At 34.0% G+C, this 16,375-nt stretch overlaps 3 protein-coding genes across 3 annotated transcripts; 1 reads left to right on the forward strand and 2 right to left on the reverse strand.

Moving 5' to 3' along the window:
• Positions 1-84: 84 nt before the first annotated feature.
• LOC131847334 (uncharacterized) lies at positions 85-2,773 on the reverse strand. Its single transcript, XM_059196900.1, has 3 exons — positions 2,611-2,773; positions 2,135-2,279; positions 85-416 (listed from the first exon to the last, which is right to left on the reverse strand). The coding sequence occupies exons 1-3, from the start codon at positions 2,656-2,658 to the stop codon at positions 85-87; spliced, it is 525 nt and encodes a 174-aa protein (XP_059052883.1). The 5' UTR covers positions 2,659-2,773.
• Positions 2,774-5,096: 2,323 nt separating this feature from the next.
• LOC131847335 (cytochrome P450 9e2-like) lies at positions 5,097-14,628 on the forward strand. Its single transcript, XM_059196901.1, has 9 exons — positions 5,097-5,369; positions 7,176-7,327; positions 7,997-8,120; positions 8,448-8,566; positions 8,648-8,826; positions 11,467-11,546; positions 12,587-12,802; positions 13,171-13,422; positions 13,762-14,628. The coding sequence occupies exons 1-9, from the start codon at positions 5,102-5,104 to the stop codon at positions 13,923-13,925; spliced, it is 1,554 nt and encodes a 517-aa protein (XP_059052884.1). The 5' UTR covers positions 5,097-5,101; the 3' UTR covers positions 13,926-14,628.
• Positions 14,629-14,721: 93 nt separating this feature from the next.
• On the reverse strand, positions 14,722-16,366 carry LOC131847337 (putative tRNA (cytidine(32)/guanosine(34)-2'-O)-methyltransferase). The gene has a single exon (XM_059196904.1). It carries the CDS (start codon positions 15,610-15,612, stop codon positions 14,734-14,736), a length of 879 nt encoding a protein of 292 aa, XP_059052887.1. The 5' UTR covers positions 15,613-16,366; the 3' UTR covers positions 14,722-14,733.
• Positions 16,367-16,375: the final 9 nt, after the last annotated feature.

Genomic DNA, 16,375 nt, shown 5'->3' on the forward strand with positions numbered 1-16,375 from the left:
CCGCACAATGTAAACCGTTTGCGCAGGCGGGTGCACCATACCATTATCATCCATTAAAAAACCCTGCGCAGATGGTATCGTTGTTTAATTTTTAAATAGGTAAAATACAAAGATCTTAATAATACCTGATCTTAATTCGCTGGGTAGTTTTTTATAAACCGCTGAATATAAATTCCATATAAACACACCAGGATCTTCAATTGATTCGTTCATTGCCCGTATTAGCAAAGATTTTGGCAATTTTAAAGTGAATCCTAGATCTGATAATGATTTCCGTATCCTTATAGGCAAGTCTTCCAATAAATCTTGATGTATGTTAGCTTTGAGGTCATTGAGCACTTCTTTTTGACTACTAGACAGCTCGCAATACCAAGAGGGACCAGTCTCCGTTTCCAATCTTCTGGCCTTTCTTTTACCTAAATACCATACGTAATAGGGTTCATGATTTCTCGAGCTTTTCAATTTCTCGGGTCTCGAGAATTCTCGAGGTCAATTTCTCGGGTCTTCTCGGGTTGTCGAGAAATTTACATTTACGTACGTTTTCTCATATTATTTGGTTCCAATAACGTCAAAAAATTCAGTGGTTTTCCTCTCAAATAAAAGTATTAAATATAACTTTTATTGAGTATATTTAAAAACATTAATATTATGAATAAATTTTTTTTTTAAAAGAGAGTAATAATATTAGGTCCTTACATATGAAATTGGCGTTTTGTCGTACTGGCCACTTTGATCTCAAATATCTCCTCTTTGGTTAGGAATTCCATTTCCAAATTTATACAGCTATTCACTTTGGATCACTCACAGCATACAAAATGAAAAAACTTAAAGTACCGCGTTATTTACGAGTACGAGTTCCGCTGTGGCACCAGTGCTACACGGTGCTAAACGGCTCGAAGTATTAATGATGTGTATGGCAGTGGTCTCGCAAAAGCAAACACATGCATTTTTAGTTCCAACGTTTGCGTTCTGGAAATTTCGACCTGCAAAACAATTTCCATGGGCGGCCGGAATCCAAGGTAATGAAGAATTGAAGGCTATTGTGGAAGCGGATCCATCGCAAACCCGTCCGAGTTAGCTACAGGCTGCGGTGTTCGTGACAATACTGTTTTAATCCTTTAGCAAATTGGGAAGGTGAAAAAGCTTGAAAAGTGGGTCCCCCATGAATTCAGTGGAGTACATCGACAAACGCGCGTAGCCTGCTGCGTTACATTAATAAACCGGCATAATAATGAAGGGATTTTAAATCAAATCATTTCCTGCGATGGAAAGTGGATCTAATACGATAATCGGACGCTTAACGCTCATTGCAATGGCTAAACCCTGGCGAACCAACAAAATGAACGTTTGGTGGACTATTTCCGGCGTTGTTCACTTCGGCTTTCTTAAATTTGGCCAGACGATTACGGCAAATGTGTATTGTCAGCAATTGAGAATCCATGATGGAAAAGCTAGCTGCTAAACAACGGAGACTGGTCAATCGCCAAGAACGCTTGACCACATACTGCACAACAGACAGTTACCAAATTAGAAGAGATTCAATTGGAATGTCTAAGACAACCACCAAACTTGCCGGACCTTGCTCCAACAGATTACCTTTTTTTAGAAATTTTGAATAACTTCTTGCAAGGGATAATATTAAATTCCGATGGGCAGTCCAAAGTGTAAAAACAAAATGCAAAAGTGCATAAATAGAAATGGTACATACTTTCATTAAATAAATATATTGTTTTGAAAAAAATACTTCAGGTTAATCCCTTACAAAACGCCAATTTCGATTTTTTAGGACCTTATATTTATAATGACAGCACCATTTTTGGCTGCTTATTTAGAAAAAAAAAACTACATAAACAAAAATAGTTTCTACAAAATAAAAAAATAACATGAAAGAAAACAAAAACGTTGATATCTTAAAATATTGCGCCGCCACGCAATAAAACAAAGGGCAATTAAATTTCTATATAGGTACATGATTTCTCGAGTTCTCGACTTTTCTCGAGCTTGATTTCCCGGGAACAAAACCCATGAATTTCCCGGGAATTCTCGGGAATGAACCCTAATACGTAACCTTAATAAAGTATGAAGAAAAAATAAACAAATTCTAGTTTTTTTTAGTTCTTGAGATTGCACATACCTTCACAGTAAAAATAATACTTTAAATCCTTCAAAAATTTCAACCAAGCACCCACTTCCTTGTTGTAAGGTTTCTTATTAATATTTTCCCTCATTTCCTGTTCTAAGTAAACCCACACTGGATCTTTTTTAGGTCCATAAATAGTCTAAAATAGTAAAAATAATATGTATATCTATTATCTACTAAAGACATGATATACGTGTATATGCTAAGTCGCATTATTAACTAAATACCTACTAGTCAGATCATAGTCATATTAATATGGGGTTAAGTACTTAAGTGAGAAGTACCAATTTTTAAATAAAAAATTCTTCATCATCGACTCATTATAAAAGTTCTGACGTTACAAACAAAAACAACTGTCGCATTGAGAATTCGTACTCTTTTTAAAAACGGTTGAAAAATACGTTACAGTATATGCCTACATATATTTTAGTATGTCTGAGTTAGTATAATAATATACTATCAATTTCCACCTTTTTCTTTAGAAATTGCCGCACAGCAGGCATTTTAAAGTTCCCCATATTGATAAAACTTAATAATTTACAAGTAGGTATTTTATGAAAATATTTGAATAAAATTACTAAAAAATTTTGAAATATGGTTTACTACTACAACTACAAAATTTTGTCTGACATCTGTCTTCATAATTTTTTTGACGGAATTCAGAACATAAATGTAATTATTTTTTAAATTTACGTACTCACCAGTATTACCTATGTTACAACTTACACTAAACGAAGCATCGGTCGGTAACTACATCGCACGGCATAATAGGCAATTTCTTTCTTTTTGGTCTTTTTATTACGAATAATTTAAAATAAATAAGAAGGAATGGAAGACAAAGTACTTACTACTGTATACCTTCACGCTTAATTTGATATAGTTTTCATAATTTTACGTCGTCCGTATTGAGTATATTAGGGTTTAGTGATTTCCTTCCCTCACCTCTAGAACCGATCGTCAAAAAATTTTGAGTGCTAATTGATACATATGTGGCGAATCTACTATCATCGTGCGGCAACACCGTTGCCTAGTTACGATGGGGCAAGAAGAATAACAAGCTTGTCATTCGAGATCGAATCACTTTCTTGTACCTATATATTCATTGTAAATATTTCGTAATTATAAATATGTACATAACAACAATCTGGACTCATCATTTCACCTCCTTCTTTTCCGCTGCTGCTACAAGAACACAACATAAACACAAATAATAGCGGTAACAATATAGACGCTAAATTGGTGACCCACGACGTTCCAGCACAGCAGCCACAGTAAAGCGAGAACTCACTCCAGTCCAGGTGCCATCTTTCCTTCATTCCTTATTCATACCGCCAACCAGACGTAATCCATTCAAGTTCATCACCGATGACCACACCGTCACTATTGGCTGACCGTTCCTGTATATACCGTCGCAGTACCCACCGTCGCCTACAAGGGAACTACGACACGGGCCAGTACGACGCAGTCAATACACTACGAGTTGGACTTCGATTCCCGGATGGACAACATTTTCAGTTACTCATTGTGTAAATTTGTATATTTTTCTATTTGTAAATTTTGATTTATTTTTCGTCTCGCAATGATCAATTCGGCACATTCAACGTAACCACATCATCTGCCCCGGAGGTACCTAAATATTTTATTTTTTAATTACCTCCCTCCTGACCTGTACGGCATTACAGTTCACACAGGTTGAGATAACATGGCTGAGTCTATCACATTTAATTCATTATCAGTCATCTACCACCAAGCCATTAATCATGGGGGAAAAGAACAGTGATCAGCCGGGATGCTGTGAGTCCTGCTCATCTCCTACATGAGCCCTCACTACGATCCACACTTTCACTTCTATTTCCTTCCATTTTATCTGGAATGGAACGGAACAGATGATCAGCCGGGATATTGTGAGTCCTGCTTATCTCCTACATAAGCCCTCACTACGGTCCACAGTGTCATCTTTTGTTCCTTCCACTTCATCTAGAAGAAGAACAGAATGAGGATAAGCCGGGATGCTTGAGTCCTGCTCATCACTTACATGAGCCCTCACTACCATCCACCCTTCCTCTATTCCTTTCACTTCTTCATCATTTGCACTGATCTCAATTCGCCACCATTTCATACAATAAACGTGCTTTAACCACAAAACCATCGGTTACCAGGTCAGAAAGGAGAGTTTTATTTGATGATATTTTAGATTAATAGTTTCTCTTCTTTTTCTTTCACCTTTTTCTCTCCGCGGGGGGGTGGTGTGGCGAATCTACTATCATCGTGCGGCAACACCGTTGCCTAGTTACGATGGGGCAAGAAGAATAACAAGCTTGTCATTCGAGATCGAATCACTTTCTTGTACCTATATATTCATTGTAAATATTTCGTAATTATAAATATGTACATAACAACAATCTGGACTCATCATTTCACCTCCTTCTTTTCCGCTGCTGCTACAAGAACACAACATAAACACAAATAATAGCGGTAACAATATAGACGCTAAACATATAATATTTCTGACTGATAGAAAGTGTGATAGAAAGTAATAGAAATATAAAGAAAATTTTAGACTAAATGAATATTGATTCATTAGATTTCTTGATGTGAGTCTAAATATAAAATGAACAATAGGCGTTTGGATGAAGGTTTTATTTTTTTGGTATTGTGTCTTATTTTTTTGTTGAAAATCGTTCTTATGTTATAAAAATCTTGATCTGTGTTTGGGTAATGTCAGGATTATGTTATGTCACGGTGACATATCTTATAACTTCATATCGTGCTTGTCATTGTGTGTAAATAAATACATCAATTTCGTATGTAGTTTAGGCTAGAGCAGAGTAAAACTTTTTTTCGTTATTTTCTTGATTTGTAATTATAATACTTATTCTCGCTTACATGTTCAAATTTGATTGTATTCATAATAGCAAAAATAATTCCTAAAGTTTTTATCATTCGTGTGTTTATTTCATAATGAATGTTATGCTAGATTATTTTAAGGGTACAAAAAAGATACTGCAGTTTATAATGGAGGATTGGATGTTATTGCTGATTTTAACGGCAATATTTGCAATTTATTTTTATTATACAAGCACTTTCGATTATTTTGAGAAACGAAACATTAAATTTATGAAACCCACAATATTTGTCGGAAATATGGGAAGAAGATTAAATAGTAAACAGTCGTTTCACGCTTTTCAATTAGAAATATACAATTATTTCAAAGGAAGGCCCTTTGGAGGTGAGTTTCGTGTATTCATTATTATTAACTTACTGTTGTAATATAAAATGTATAACACCGGTCTTTTTGTACAATTTATATTTATGTTTACGTAAGATCTGTTCTATTCATCAGTTGTGAAAAAATAACTCAAAGACAGATGTAAATCGTCATTTATAATATTAGTAAGGGTTTCACATTGTTTTTTAGTGGATGTATGTGAACTCGTGCACTCTCATTAAAGGTGTTAATATGTCCTCAAGATATACCCACATCTATATATGACAGGTGTGTATATCTGTGTGGTGTCACCAGACGATAATATAATCGGACGAAAATTAAGTTGAAATCATTACTGATCATGACTGACAAATTCACAGAAAAATTATCATAATGTTTTATATTAAGAATGTGTGTATGTAAGTTTGATAAGACTCATTACTCGCAATGTGACCACTAATCCCTATAAAGAAGAGTGTGTCCGTGTAATGAAAATATGATGTAGGTGTATTCAGTCTCATCTCTATTTAGAGACCTTGCAGCACCCAAGTGCATTCGTGCAATTTTGAATTAAAATTTTGCAGTAAATATTTGTAAAGAGGTTTTTTTTGTTATTCTGATAATTCATTATAATTTCAATGTCTTGCGCACATTTTTTCAAATCTTGGATTGTCCATATCTCTGACATAAGTATAGAGCCATTTTTAGTTATTGTAGTTTATTTATTTATTGTACGAAGATTAACAGTGTAATTTTACATGTTACTTGTCATATTAAATTGTCCTATGCCAATTAATAATCTTTGCCAATAGTATTATAAGCTATGATAACACCTGCTTATTATGCAAATATATTTCTGTTGCATCCTGGTTTCTGTACTGTTGATTTACATTCCCTAAAGTTTCCAATTTTCTGCATTGAAATTTTATTGACCAGTAGTGATTCTCATGCCTGCCCTGAATACTTAAAACTTATAGCAAAGATGTATGTCATGTAAATGTATGCAAGTGTAAATACCATTCCATTGTCACTCACGAAAAAAGTAAAATAAGTTGAGAAGATTGTCATGAATGAATATTTTATGTTGTATATACAGCAACTTCGCAAGGCATAAAAATGTAATACATAAAAGTTCCACTGGTCAGCTAGTAATAAATTAAAGTCATTAAAAGATATATTTTATAATGACAAAATTTGAGGGGCAAAGAAGGATTGGGAACCCTGGTCTATATTCGAAAATGTTCGATATGAGTGTTGTGTCTGCAAATTTTATATTCGTAAGAATTCTAATAAGGTGCTTCCTTACCTAAAACGCCTCAGAACCCAGTGATTATTTCCGAATGTACCTACATCACGATGATGATGACCAATTGAACATACTAGTAGACATAAATAAAACATACAAATAAACGTTTTTATCTTAATAATTTATCTTCATTTCATAAGTAGGTTTGGGTAAAGTAGGCTTTATTTTATGGTGTTTACTCTAAAAATAGGGTAAACACCATAAAACACTTGTTGCGACATTATGATTCTACATCTATGATCTAACTGTTCAATATGTCCCAATCCAAATAACTTGTCCCATATGTAGTAATGACCTATTTTATTTGAGTTTTCTTTGAAAGAATCTATCTAAAATATATGCTTGAACAATTAAATTGTAAGTTAACCTTAGCAACAAGTAGAAAAACGAGGGTGAGCGCGAAATAAAAAAGACAAATGAAATGTGATGAAAAATACGAGTATCCATTATCTTCCTTTGATAAATATTTATATCTCACAACATTAACTATATTCTACTGTATAGGTAATAATTTATTGCAGGTTTTTTTGAAGGAAGAAAACCAGTTTTATATGTTTTGGATGCAGATTTAATTAAAGCTATCACAATACGTGATTTCGATTGTTTTGTTGATAGAAATACAACGGATAGCAGGCAACCAAATTATTTAAGACGCTCTTTGCTAATTTTAAGAGTAAGTTGTTCCCTTATTAATTTGGTCATTAATTTTACTTTACTAGTGATCCACTGCGGGTAGTAGAGCATATTAAGCATTAACAGCGAATAGTCAAACATAGGGCTGCATCCTGCAATATTTTTTTTTGTTATGGATTAAATCGTATTCGCCCTTGTAGCTTTAGCACTCACATTATATGTATATATACGGTTTTTTTTTAAGCTTTGGGTAAGTATAGTAAACTATGTTTAAAAGGTAAGCACAATGTGCTATCATTGACTGACGTGTATTGTTATATACATATAAAAGAGCAATATTCCCACATAGATTGTTTTTTAGCATTTTCGGAGAAAGCTCCCGGACGTTTGATTTTGATGACTTTAACCGTCATCGCTATTTTTCCACCAAGTTTTAAAGAATGGCGAAAATCCATTCAGTAATTTTTGAGTCAGGCGTTTTTTTATAATGTAATAGAAATCCCCATGTATACTCGATTTCAATATTCAAAAGTGTCTGTGGAATTATTATGGTTATCATTCCACATATATCATGTTATAGGTTCGCAACATAGACAAATCACAGTCAAACACAAAAATTCTCAGTACCATATTTTCTATCTCATAAAATAGTTACAACGTGTACAGATTATTAAAATTGGATATATTGAGATGATATGACTACTTCTAGGGAACAGAATGGAAAGGTGTTCGTAGTATACTCACTCCTGCATTCAGTTCAGCTAGACTGAAGAATATGTTACCACTGCTACAATTGTGCTCTAGCCAATTGGTAGATTATTTAAAGCAATATGGTAAGTTGATTAGTAAAGTCACAATTCTCAAGTTTATCCTGAGTTTTATTATATTTAAGATTTTTTTTATAATATCAATATGTTCTTTTTATTTAATTCAATGCATTAACAAAATTAATATATAGCATTGTGTATATCACCTACCACTTAGCTAACTTCTCATAGCTTCATTTTTAGTTGTCTAATAATGTTTGATAGTCCCTTATTGTAATTAAAAATGTTCATTTCTGCTTAGCCTCTGTATGAACTATATAAATCTAGGGTATTTATTAACTCAACAAAACAAACTTTCCTTTCTATTTTTACAACTTATTCGTATTTTTACAGATGGAAAAGACATAGATATGAAAGACACTTTGGGACACTATACTTTAGAAACTATAGGTGCATGTGCTTTTGGTATAAAGTGCGATGCTCTCACTAACGAAAATGCACACTTTGTTAAGGTTCTGTATACATATAATTAAAAAACAATATAAATTAATTGCAGTGTTATGTTTTTTTATAAAATATAATTTTTTATTCAGGTTGCTGAAAAATTTAACGACATGTCCACCATGAAGAGGATATTCATACTCTCTTTATTGATTTTAACACCGCAACTGTTAAAATATTTGAATATTTCATTCTTGAATCAGGACAGTATGAAAGAATTGGTTACAATGTTGAAAACGGTCAAAGCAGAAAGGAGGTCGACAGGAGTTAAGTGAGTGGCTTTAACTTAAATTTAGGTATTTTTTTATAACGCAGGAGACAAACGAGTATGCGGCTCACCTGATGGTAAGTGATTACCGCCGCCCATGAGCACCCGCAACACTAGCGGAAATGCAAGTAACGTACTTGCATTTCCGCTAGTGTCGGCCTTTTAAAAAGGAATAAGCTTTTTTCTTGAAGGTTTCAATATCGTATCGGTTCGGAAATACAATTGCTGGAAGGTGATTCCACAATGTGGTTGTGGGTGGCAAAAAGTTTTTAGAAAACCGCACTGTGGAGGACCGCCATTCATCCAGATGATCAGGATGGTACTTTAGTTTCTGGCGGGTGGTACGGTGGTGAAACTCAGCAGCTGGTATTAATCCGAACAATTCCTCAGAACACTCCCCGTGATATATGCGGTAGAAAATGCACAGAGATACAATATCTCGCCGCAAAGCCAATGGGTCAAGTCTGTCACATAGACGTTGATTACCAATGATTCTGGCTGCTCGGCTCTGAATGCGGTCAACTGGAAGTAGCTGGTATTGTGGTGCTCCCGCCCAGAGATGAGAACAGTATTCCATATGCGGCCGGATCTGCGCCTTGTATAATTGTAAGCGATGGTCCGCCGTGAAATACCGTCTCACTCTACTGAGCACACCAAGCTTTTTTGAAGCTATTTTAGCCTTGGCCTCCAAATGACCGCAAAACTGAACGTCACTGGATATATCAACGCCAAGGACCTCGAGATTTGCCTTCACATCAAGGAGAGTGTCTTGAAACTGAGGAGATACGATAAATGGATTCCTTTTAGCGGTAAACGCGCAAACTTGTGTCTTCTTGGGGTTGAATTGAACACGATTTTCCTGACCCCAAATCGAAACTTGATGGAGTGAAGTTTCGATTTCAGACACAAGTTTGTTCCGGTACTCTATAACTTTTGCCTGCGATATATTAGCATTGCCGCTGTACAAGGAATTCCGGTACTGTCATCCGCATAGCAATGAATGTTGTTGATTTGTAACATGTCATTGATATGCAGAGGGAACAGAGTTGGAGATGGCACACAGCCTTGTGGAACACCAGCATTCACGGAATGTGGGTCGGAGCAAGCACCATCGACAACGATTTGATGCTCTGATCAGCGAGGAAGCTGGCGACCCATTTGCATAACTTCGTAGGCAACCCGAAGGATGGTTTTAAAGAGGAGCTTTGTGCTAAACCCGATCAAAGGCCTTAGCAATATCCAGACTAACAGAGAGGTATAGTTACTTTCAAATTATGTAATCGACATGTTAGTCTGAAGTGACAGAAGCTTTTTAGAAACATGTTCTAGCTTCATAGTTTTTACTTTTAGATGTTTTTGCGGAATATGTACACCGTACAAATTGGTGTTCCGCATGCCGACTCTCTTCAGTATAAAACGTACCCGATACTTTCTCCTGTGGCAACTAACGAACAATTAATTCGTTTTAAAAGGTTTCCCACTGCTTGAATAATTAAAACTGCGTTAATTTCTTGTATAGTCATATAACATTCCCGTATCTCTGTTAATGGCATTTGCTTAAAAAATACGTCAACTCACTTAACGCTCATATACATTCACGAGTTTCCAACGCTGATTAGTTATTTGGCCCACGTTTCAATACATATCGACTCGTGCATTTGTTTTTATCAATCGATGCTGAAGTTTGGAGCGTATAACGGACTTGCTTTGAACATTGTATCTCGTGGCATTCTGATTACAATATAATTGAACTATTACTATGTACTTTAATTTCGAAATTGTTAAAAATATACATGTATGTTATAGAAATTAAAGAATAGACAATGGATCATATAGTAGATATATCTATTTGGTATGATCTACCTACTTCTAAAATAACTTTTGATAGATACAAATCGTTTGACTATTATGTTTAGTCAACTTTGATATCTGGCTAAATATAAATATCTAAACATAAAGTTATGATGTAGGTAATATTCCTATCATTATCATCGTAAACTGTTACGTATAATAATTTACACAACTTCGTTTGAGTAATAAAATACTGTACTAGTTTACAGGTCCCTTCTATTATAGATTTAAACGGTATCATTGTTTGCACACATTTCATATTTATTTAGAGCTATTTACTTACCTTACTTTAGCGTGTTACGTATTTTGTTATTGTAGTATATTCTTTAATAACATCACATCGAGACTATAACTATTATATATATTTTTATTATTGCACTAGTATGTCAATAAGTTCGGAGGTTTAAGATATTGTTTAATAGTAACTTAATATAATAATCAATTATGATGAACATAAGATAGTAAAAAATATTATATTTTCTAAGGTGATCCCAATTTGGTGAGGATAATTATATTTTGGATTTATAACACATACTGTATTATAGTGATGCTACGTTCATTCATTCCAAGAACTTTCTTAAATTTTAAATATTAAAATGTATATATTTTTATTGGACTTGTATAACAAAAACATGTAAATTCATACGATGACTAGTCCGAATATAATGTGGTAAGCCTCCGAATTCAGTAGTTTCACTTCTACCAGTCCCTCATTCTTCATATTTAAGCATTGCTTGTAAGCTGATATGAAACACTATACTTACATATTCTCTAAGTTTTTCTTTAATACAGAAAAAACGACTTCCTTCAATTGCTCATTGACGCTGCTGAAACTGAAAAAAAAGACTCGGAAACAAATAAAACTAGACCCTGTGAGTATGCAGCATATATTTTATAGCAATAAACAAAAACCCAGTATAGATAATCATTACATAGTATAGAACAAAGTTTTTGTCGCTGTCTGTCCGTCCCTATGTATGCTTAAATGTTTAAAACTACGCAACGGATTTTGAAGCGGTTTATTTTAATAGATAGAGTGATTCAAGAGGAAGGTTTATATGTATATACATGTACACCCGGACGAAGCCGGGGCGAGTAGCTAGTAATATATAAAATGGAAATGATTAAATTGGACAAAAATTAAATTACCTTTTTTTAATTAGGCATAACGTATATAGATAGTTATGTTTCTACCTAAGTTAATTAATTTCCTCATTCTCAATAAGACTACTTAAGAACGAGCCAACTACTTAATTCTGTGTATGAATCATTTATCTACCAAAATGCGTAATATCAGATTGCGTAATAACAGGAAAATCGAGGAAATCTTGTTGGTATGCTGATGTTGATTAAAATTAGGTACCTATATGGTAGAAAATTTTCTAAATATGGTGCAATTGATTTTTACTTTTATAAAATATTTTCTCAGAATTTAGTATACAACATAATTATGAAATGTCATTTTGATCTATCATTCACATTTGGATGAGAGCCACTAATATCAATATGACGTATATTTTATCATGTAACTTGTAATATTTAGGATGAAGAGGAAATATGCTTGTTTTTGAATATCAATTAATTCTTCTCAGTTGAATGAACTAAGGTAGGAATGTATTGTCCTTGGCATTCAGACCTCATTATGTATTAGGTATCCCTTCGGTGATCTAGTAGTTTAGCACGCTGCCTTACTATCCAAAATTGTTGCGGGTTCGATTCCTCGCATGAATATGACTGTTTGTATTAGTCTGGATATTTGCTATGTATCCCATGTAGTTGTGTTATAGTACTCGAAACACAATCTCTTCTTACCTTGGGACTGGATGTTCTGTGTAAATTGTCCTGGTTTATTATTATTATTACGTAATCTTTATTAATTTTATATTTAACATCTGCTTTTGTATAATTTCAGACTTAGACGATGACACCCTTGATGCACAATCATTGTTATTCTTGCTAGCTGGCTATGAGACGTCCAGTACGGTTTTGTCTTTTGCGGTGCATGTCCTTGCGACCAAACCGGAACTACAAGAGAAACTCCGGGCGCATGTGGAACAAGTGACCAATGAACAAGACATGTCTTACGATCTTTTATCAAAACTCACTTATTTAGAAGGCTTTCTATTAGGTAAATTATTTGCTATAGATTTAACTTCATTTTATTGATTTAATAATGGTGGTTCTGTGGATGAAGAACGCCCAGTACGCCATTTTCTTACATCGATCCCTTAAAGAAGAAAATGGCCTATTGGGCTGATCCTTAATAATGATGATGGCAAGGCATAAATTGTGATTCTGACTCACTTCATGTATCACGTGATGTATGTACGCATGTATAATTTTTTGAAAGATTATTTTTCATAAAACTTATACCTATATATTACATATATCTATATAAATATAGATTATTATATATCTGTATATATAAGAAATTATTTCCAAAAAATACCCACGGAGAAATTAATACATCAAATACCATATTTAATTCACTTCCAGAGACATTACGGATGTACCCACCAGTGTCTCGAGTGGACAGGAAGTGCGTAAAGCAATACACACTCCCAGGTACATCGGTGAATATTAATGTGGATGATGTTGTTGCAATTCCGATATATGGCATACACATGGACCCTGAGCACTATCCAGAGCCGCACGAATTCCGCCCAGAGAGATTTATGGGCGATGAAAAGAACGCGAGACCGTCACACTTGTTTTTAGCTTTTGGGGCTGGCCCAAGAAATTGTATAGGTACGTAGTCAAAACTGAGCACTATTTTGTATTATCTCTGTCGACTTCAATTTTTTTTTAATTAATTAGACTAACTCCTATATGCTGTAATAGATTGTGTAGTTTCTATAAATTCTGGACTGATTATGACGACTCTGTTATGATTAAATTATTTTGTTGCATACAAATTGTCTAATTAAATATGTAAGTAGAACATTTTCTATCAATTCTAACTACCTATTCTTTTATTTTATCATAGCGTTCCATGTCTATTGTTGTTCGATCACATGATTGGATATATTTCGATTTGTTGTTAACATTCAGCTTTTTACATACATACATGCCATATTATAATTGCAGGTCTGCGATTTGCCATGTTTTCTGCGAAATTGGCTATGGTCAGTCTTTTAAAGAATTTCAAGTTTACGACATGTCCTAAAACAAGAGAGCCTATCGAGTTCAATAAGCGTGCAGTTCTGTTAAAAGCTGAGGGTGGCCTGTGGGTTCGACTTGATAGCTTGTAAAATGTTTGTTAACAAAAATTGCCATATTTTTATATTTATTATAAGATTAATAATAGTAATTATATAATACACATGCACTTATACTATTATCTGCTAAGTTTGTGTATATTAGCCCTTAGTAAATTTGTAAATGTCAGGGTAAGAATAGATATCCACAAATTAGAGTTGTATATTGAAATGAGAATACAGAGCATACAAGGCTGTCTCTATATACCTAGTAAATTTCGCTTCATTTCATTTATAATACATCCACTAAATGTGTGTAAATGACATGAAGAGAAGAAATGTATACAGAAATTGGCAGACTAAGAATTATATACCTCTATATTTATACATGTTTCCTACAACTTTATGGCATTTTATTGCAATTATTTCTACTTAAAAGTAAGAATTGTAATTTTTAATTAGAAAAGTTCAAATTATATAATGTGATTTTACTGATTTGTGATATTGCAGTACACATATAAAACATTAAACTCAAATTATATACACAAATTGTTGACATGATCAGTGGTCATAGTCAAAATAAACGGAGGTGGTGGTTTAAAAAATAATGTTAAGAAAAAGTAAAAGTGTATAAAAATGTTATTTACCATTGCTTCTCAAATTGTGATTATTTAAAAATGTGATATTATACACAATTATATACAAATATTTTCTTTGATTTAATCGTATTACTACTGTTCTTATGATCAGTATCTATAAGCACCTATAAAGAAGCATTATATTGCAGTTGGTCCTAAATCATTGTATAACAGGTTAACAAGGGCACATATTACAATATAAACCAATTAACAATGTTTTAATACTATTTATTGTTTATTTGCATATTTCTAGTTTTTTCTAATATCTCCTTATATGGTGGATCAATGGGGCTTTGCACTGGTTCCTTGTATTCATAGCTAGTTTGACCCTCCAATATTAATGGGTATGATGTGTCAGAGTCATATGCACTTAAATCACCACAAGCATTGAATGGCACAATAAATCTGTTAGGCCCAGTAAACTGATTGAAATCACAATATTTATGATCTAATAATGGGTTAGACATAGTTGGCACATAATCTACAGGTGGTTTGTATTGTTGGCATATAACAAAAGCCTCTATACTAGAGTTCCTCGAACTTCTTGGTTTAGAAATTGTTACATTTTCAAAAAACTGTTTCAATTGAGAATATAGCAGAGTTACATCCTTGCCTCTAAATATTTTAGCAACAAAAACACCACCATCTTTTAAAATGTGTGTTGTTATATTCAGGGCAGCCAAGAGTAGTTGGGATTGTATGTATTCATCTATATCATGTAATCCAGTTACATCTGGAGCACCGTCACACACAACTAAATCGGCTTTCATTCCTTCAAACTCCTTTATTATCTCATTTGCTGTAGACAACTTAGTTATGTCCCCTTGTATTTGTTTCACACCTGGTAAAGCTGCCATTGCCTGTAAATCTACAGCTACAATTTTAACGTCGTCTGCATTTTCTGTATTACATCTTAGTTTTTTCGTTAATACTTGACTCCAACTACCAGGTGCCGCGCAAAGATCAACAGCTCTTAATACACCTTCAAATATGTTGTATTCTTCGTTGATTTGCAATAATTTAAAAGCACTCCGGGCTCGCCAGCCTTCTTCCTTAGCCAATCGATAGTAAATATCTCGTTTGTCTTTAGAAGTTTTGCCCATGGTCTGCAAATTTTAATATAATTACAGTTCCCAATACCGAGATAATAGCATTTACAAATTGAATTAATTAATTATAAATATTGGTGCATTTCGCGTAACTATTATCATTGGAATTTCTATTCACATATTACCACGACAGTTCAAAATATATGTGAACATCAAATTATAAAACAACTGTCAATGTCATCGAATAGTGTTTTCAATGTTTCATACTGCAGATTAGACGGCTGTATGGGGTCCGATTCTTTGCTTTTCTATAACGATAAAACTAAAAAACTGACTGTTACTAGTTTTAATCGAGATCGACATTGCTATAACTAGGAATTGCATTGAAAACTGTAGCGATAAATATGTATGTAGATTCAATAAAGTTTTTCATTTCAATTTATATTAAGATCAAGATTCTTCGGTTAACGAAACACCAATAGCGTATAAAAAATAATTCTCGAGATAGCAGTGGAATAGCTGGCACTTTTTTTAGCACCACGCAGCTGGCCTTTACAGCTTCACCGGACGACAGGTGGCGAGTGCAGATGGATGATGCACTCCAAACCCACGGACGGACTTATGAAGCGGCTAAAGGCCGCCTGACGGATACGACTTTAGTCTGAGAGCGCCGCTAGGGGTTCGAACCTCGGCTCAGGCCGTTTCCCGTTTGAATAGGACGGGGTATTGATCGGAGAGGAAAAGGTGGCACCACGTTGTTTTGACATATGTTGAGGGTTACCCACAACACATTTCGCTCAACTTAACATACCCACAG

This window comes from Achroia grisella, unplaced genomic scaffold, assembly GCF_030625045.1.
Source record: "Achroia grisella isolate CSIRO2021 unplaced genomic scaffold, CSIRO_AGI_Agris_v1 utg5201, whole genome shotgun sequence".
Taxonomy (NCBI): Eukaryota; Metazoa; Arthropoda; class Insecta; order Lepidoptera; family Pyralidae; genus Achroia; species Achroia grisella.

Coding starts and splice junctions, on each gene's coding strand:
- LOC131847337 (XM_059196904.1), bottom strand. CDS start 15,612: ATGGGCAAAACTTCTAAAGACAAACGAGATATTTACTATCGATTGGCT.
- LOC131847334 (XM_059196900.1), bottom strand. CDS start 2,658: ATGGGGAACTTTAAAATGCCTGCTGTGCGGCAATTTCTAAAGAAAAAG. Junction 2,280..2,610: donor GGCAATTTCTAAAGAAAAAG/GTGGAAATTGAT, acceptor TTACTATTTTAG/ACTATTTATGGACCTAAAAA. Junction 417..2,134: donor GTATTATTTTTACTGTGAAG/GTATGTGCAATC, acceptor TATGGTATTTAG/GTAAAAGAAAGGCCAGAAGA.
- LOC131847335 (XM_059196901.1), top strand. CDS start 5,102: ATGAATGTTATGCTAGATTATTTTAAGGGTACAAAAAAGATACTGCAG. Junction 8,121..8,447: donor AGATTATTTAAAGCAATATG/GTAAGTTGATTA, acceptor GTATTTTTACAG/ATGGAAAAGACATAGATATG. Junction 11,547..12,586: donor AACAAATAAAACTAGACCCT/GTGAGTATGCAG, acceptor GTATAATTTCAG/ACTTAGACGATGACACCCTT.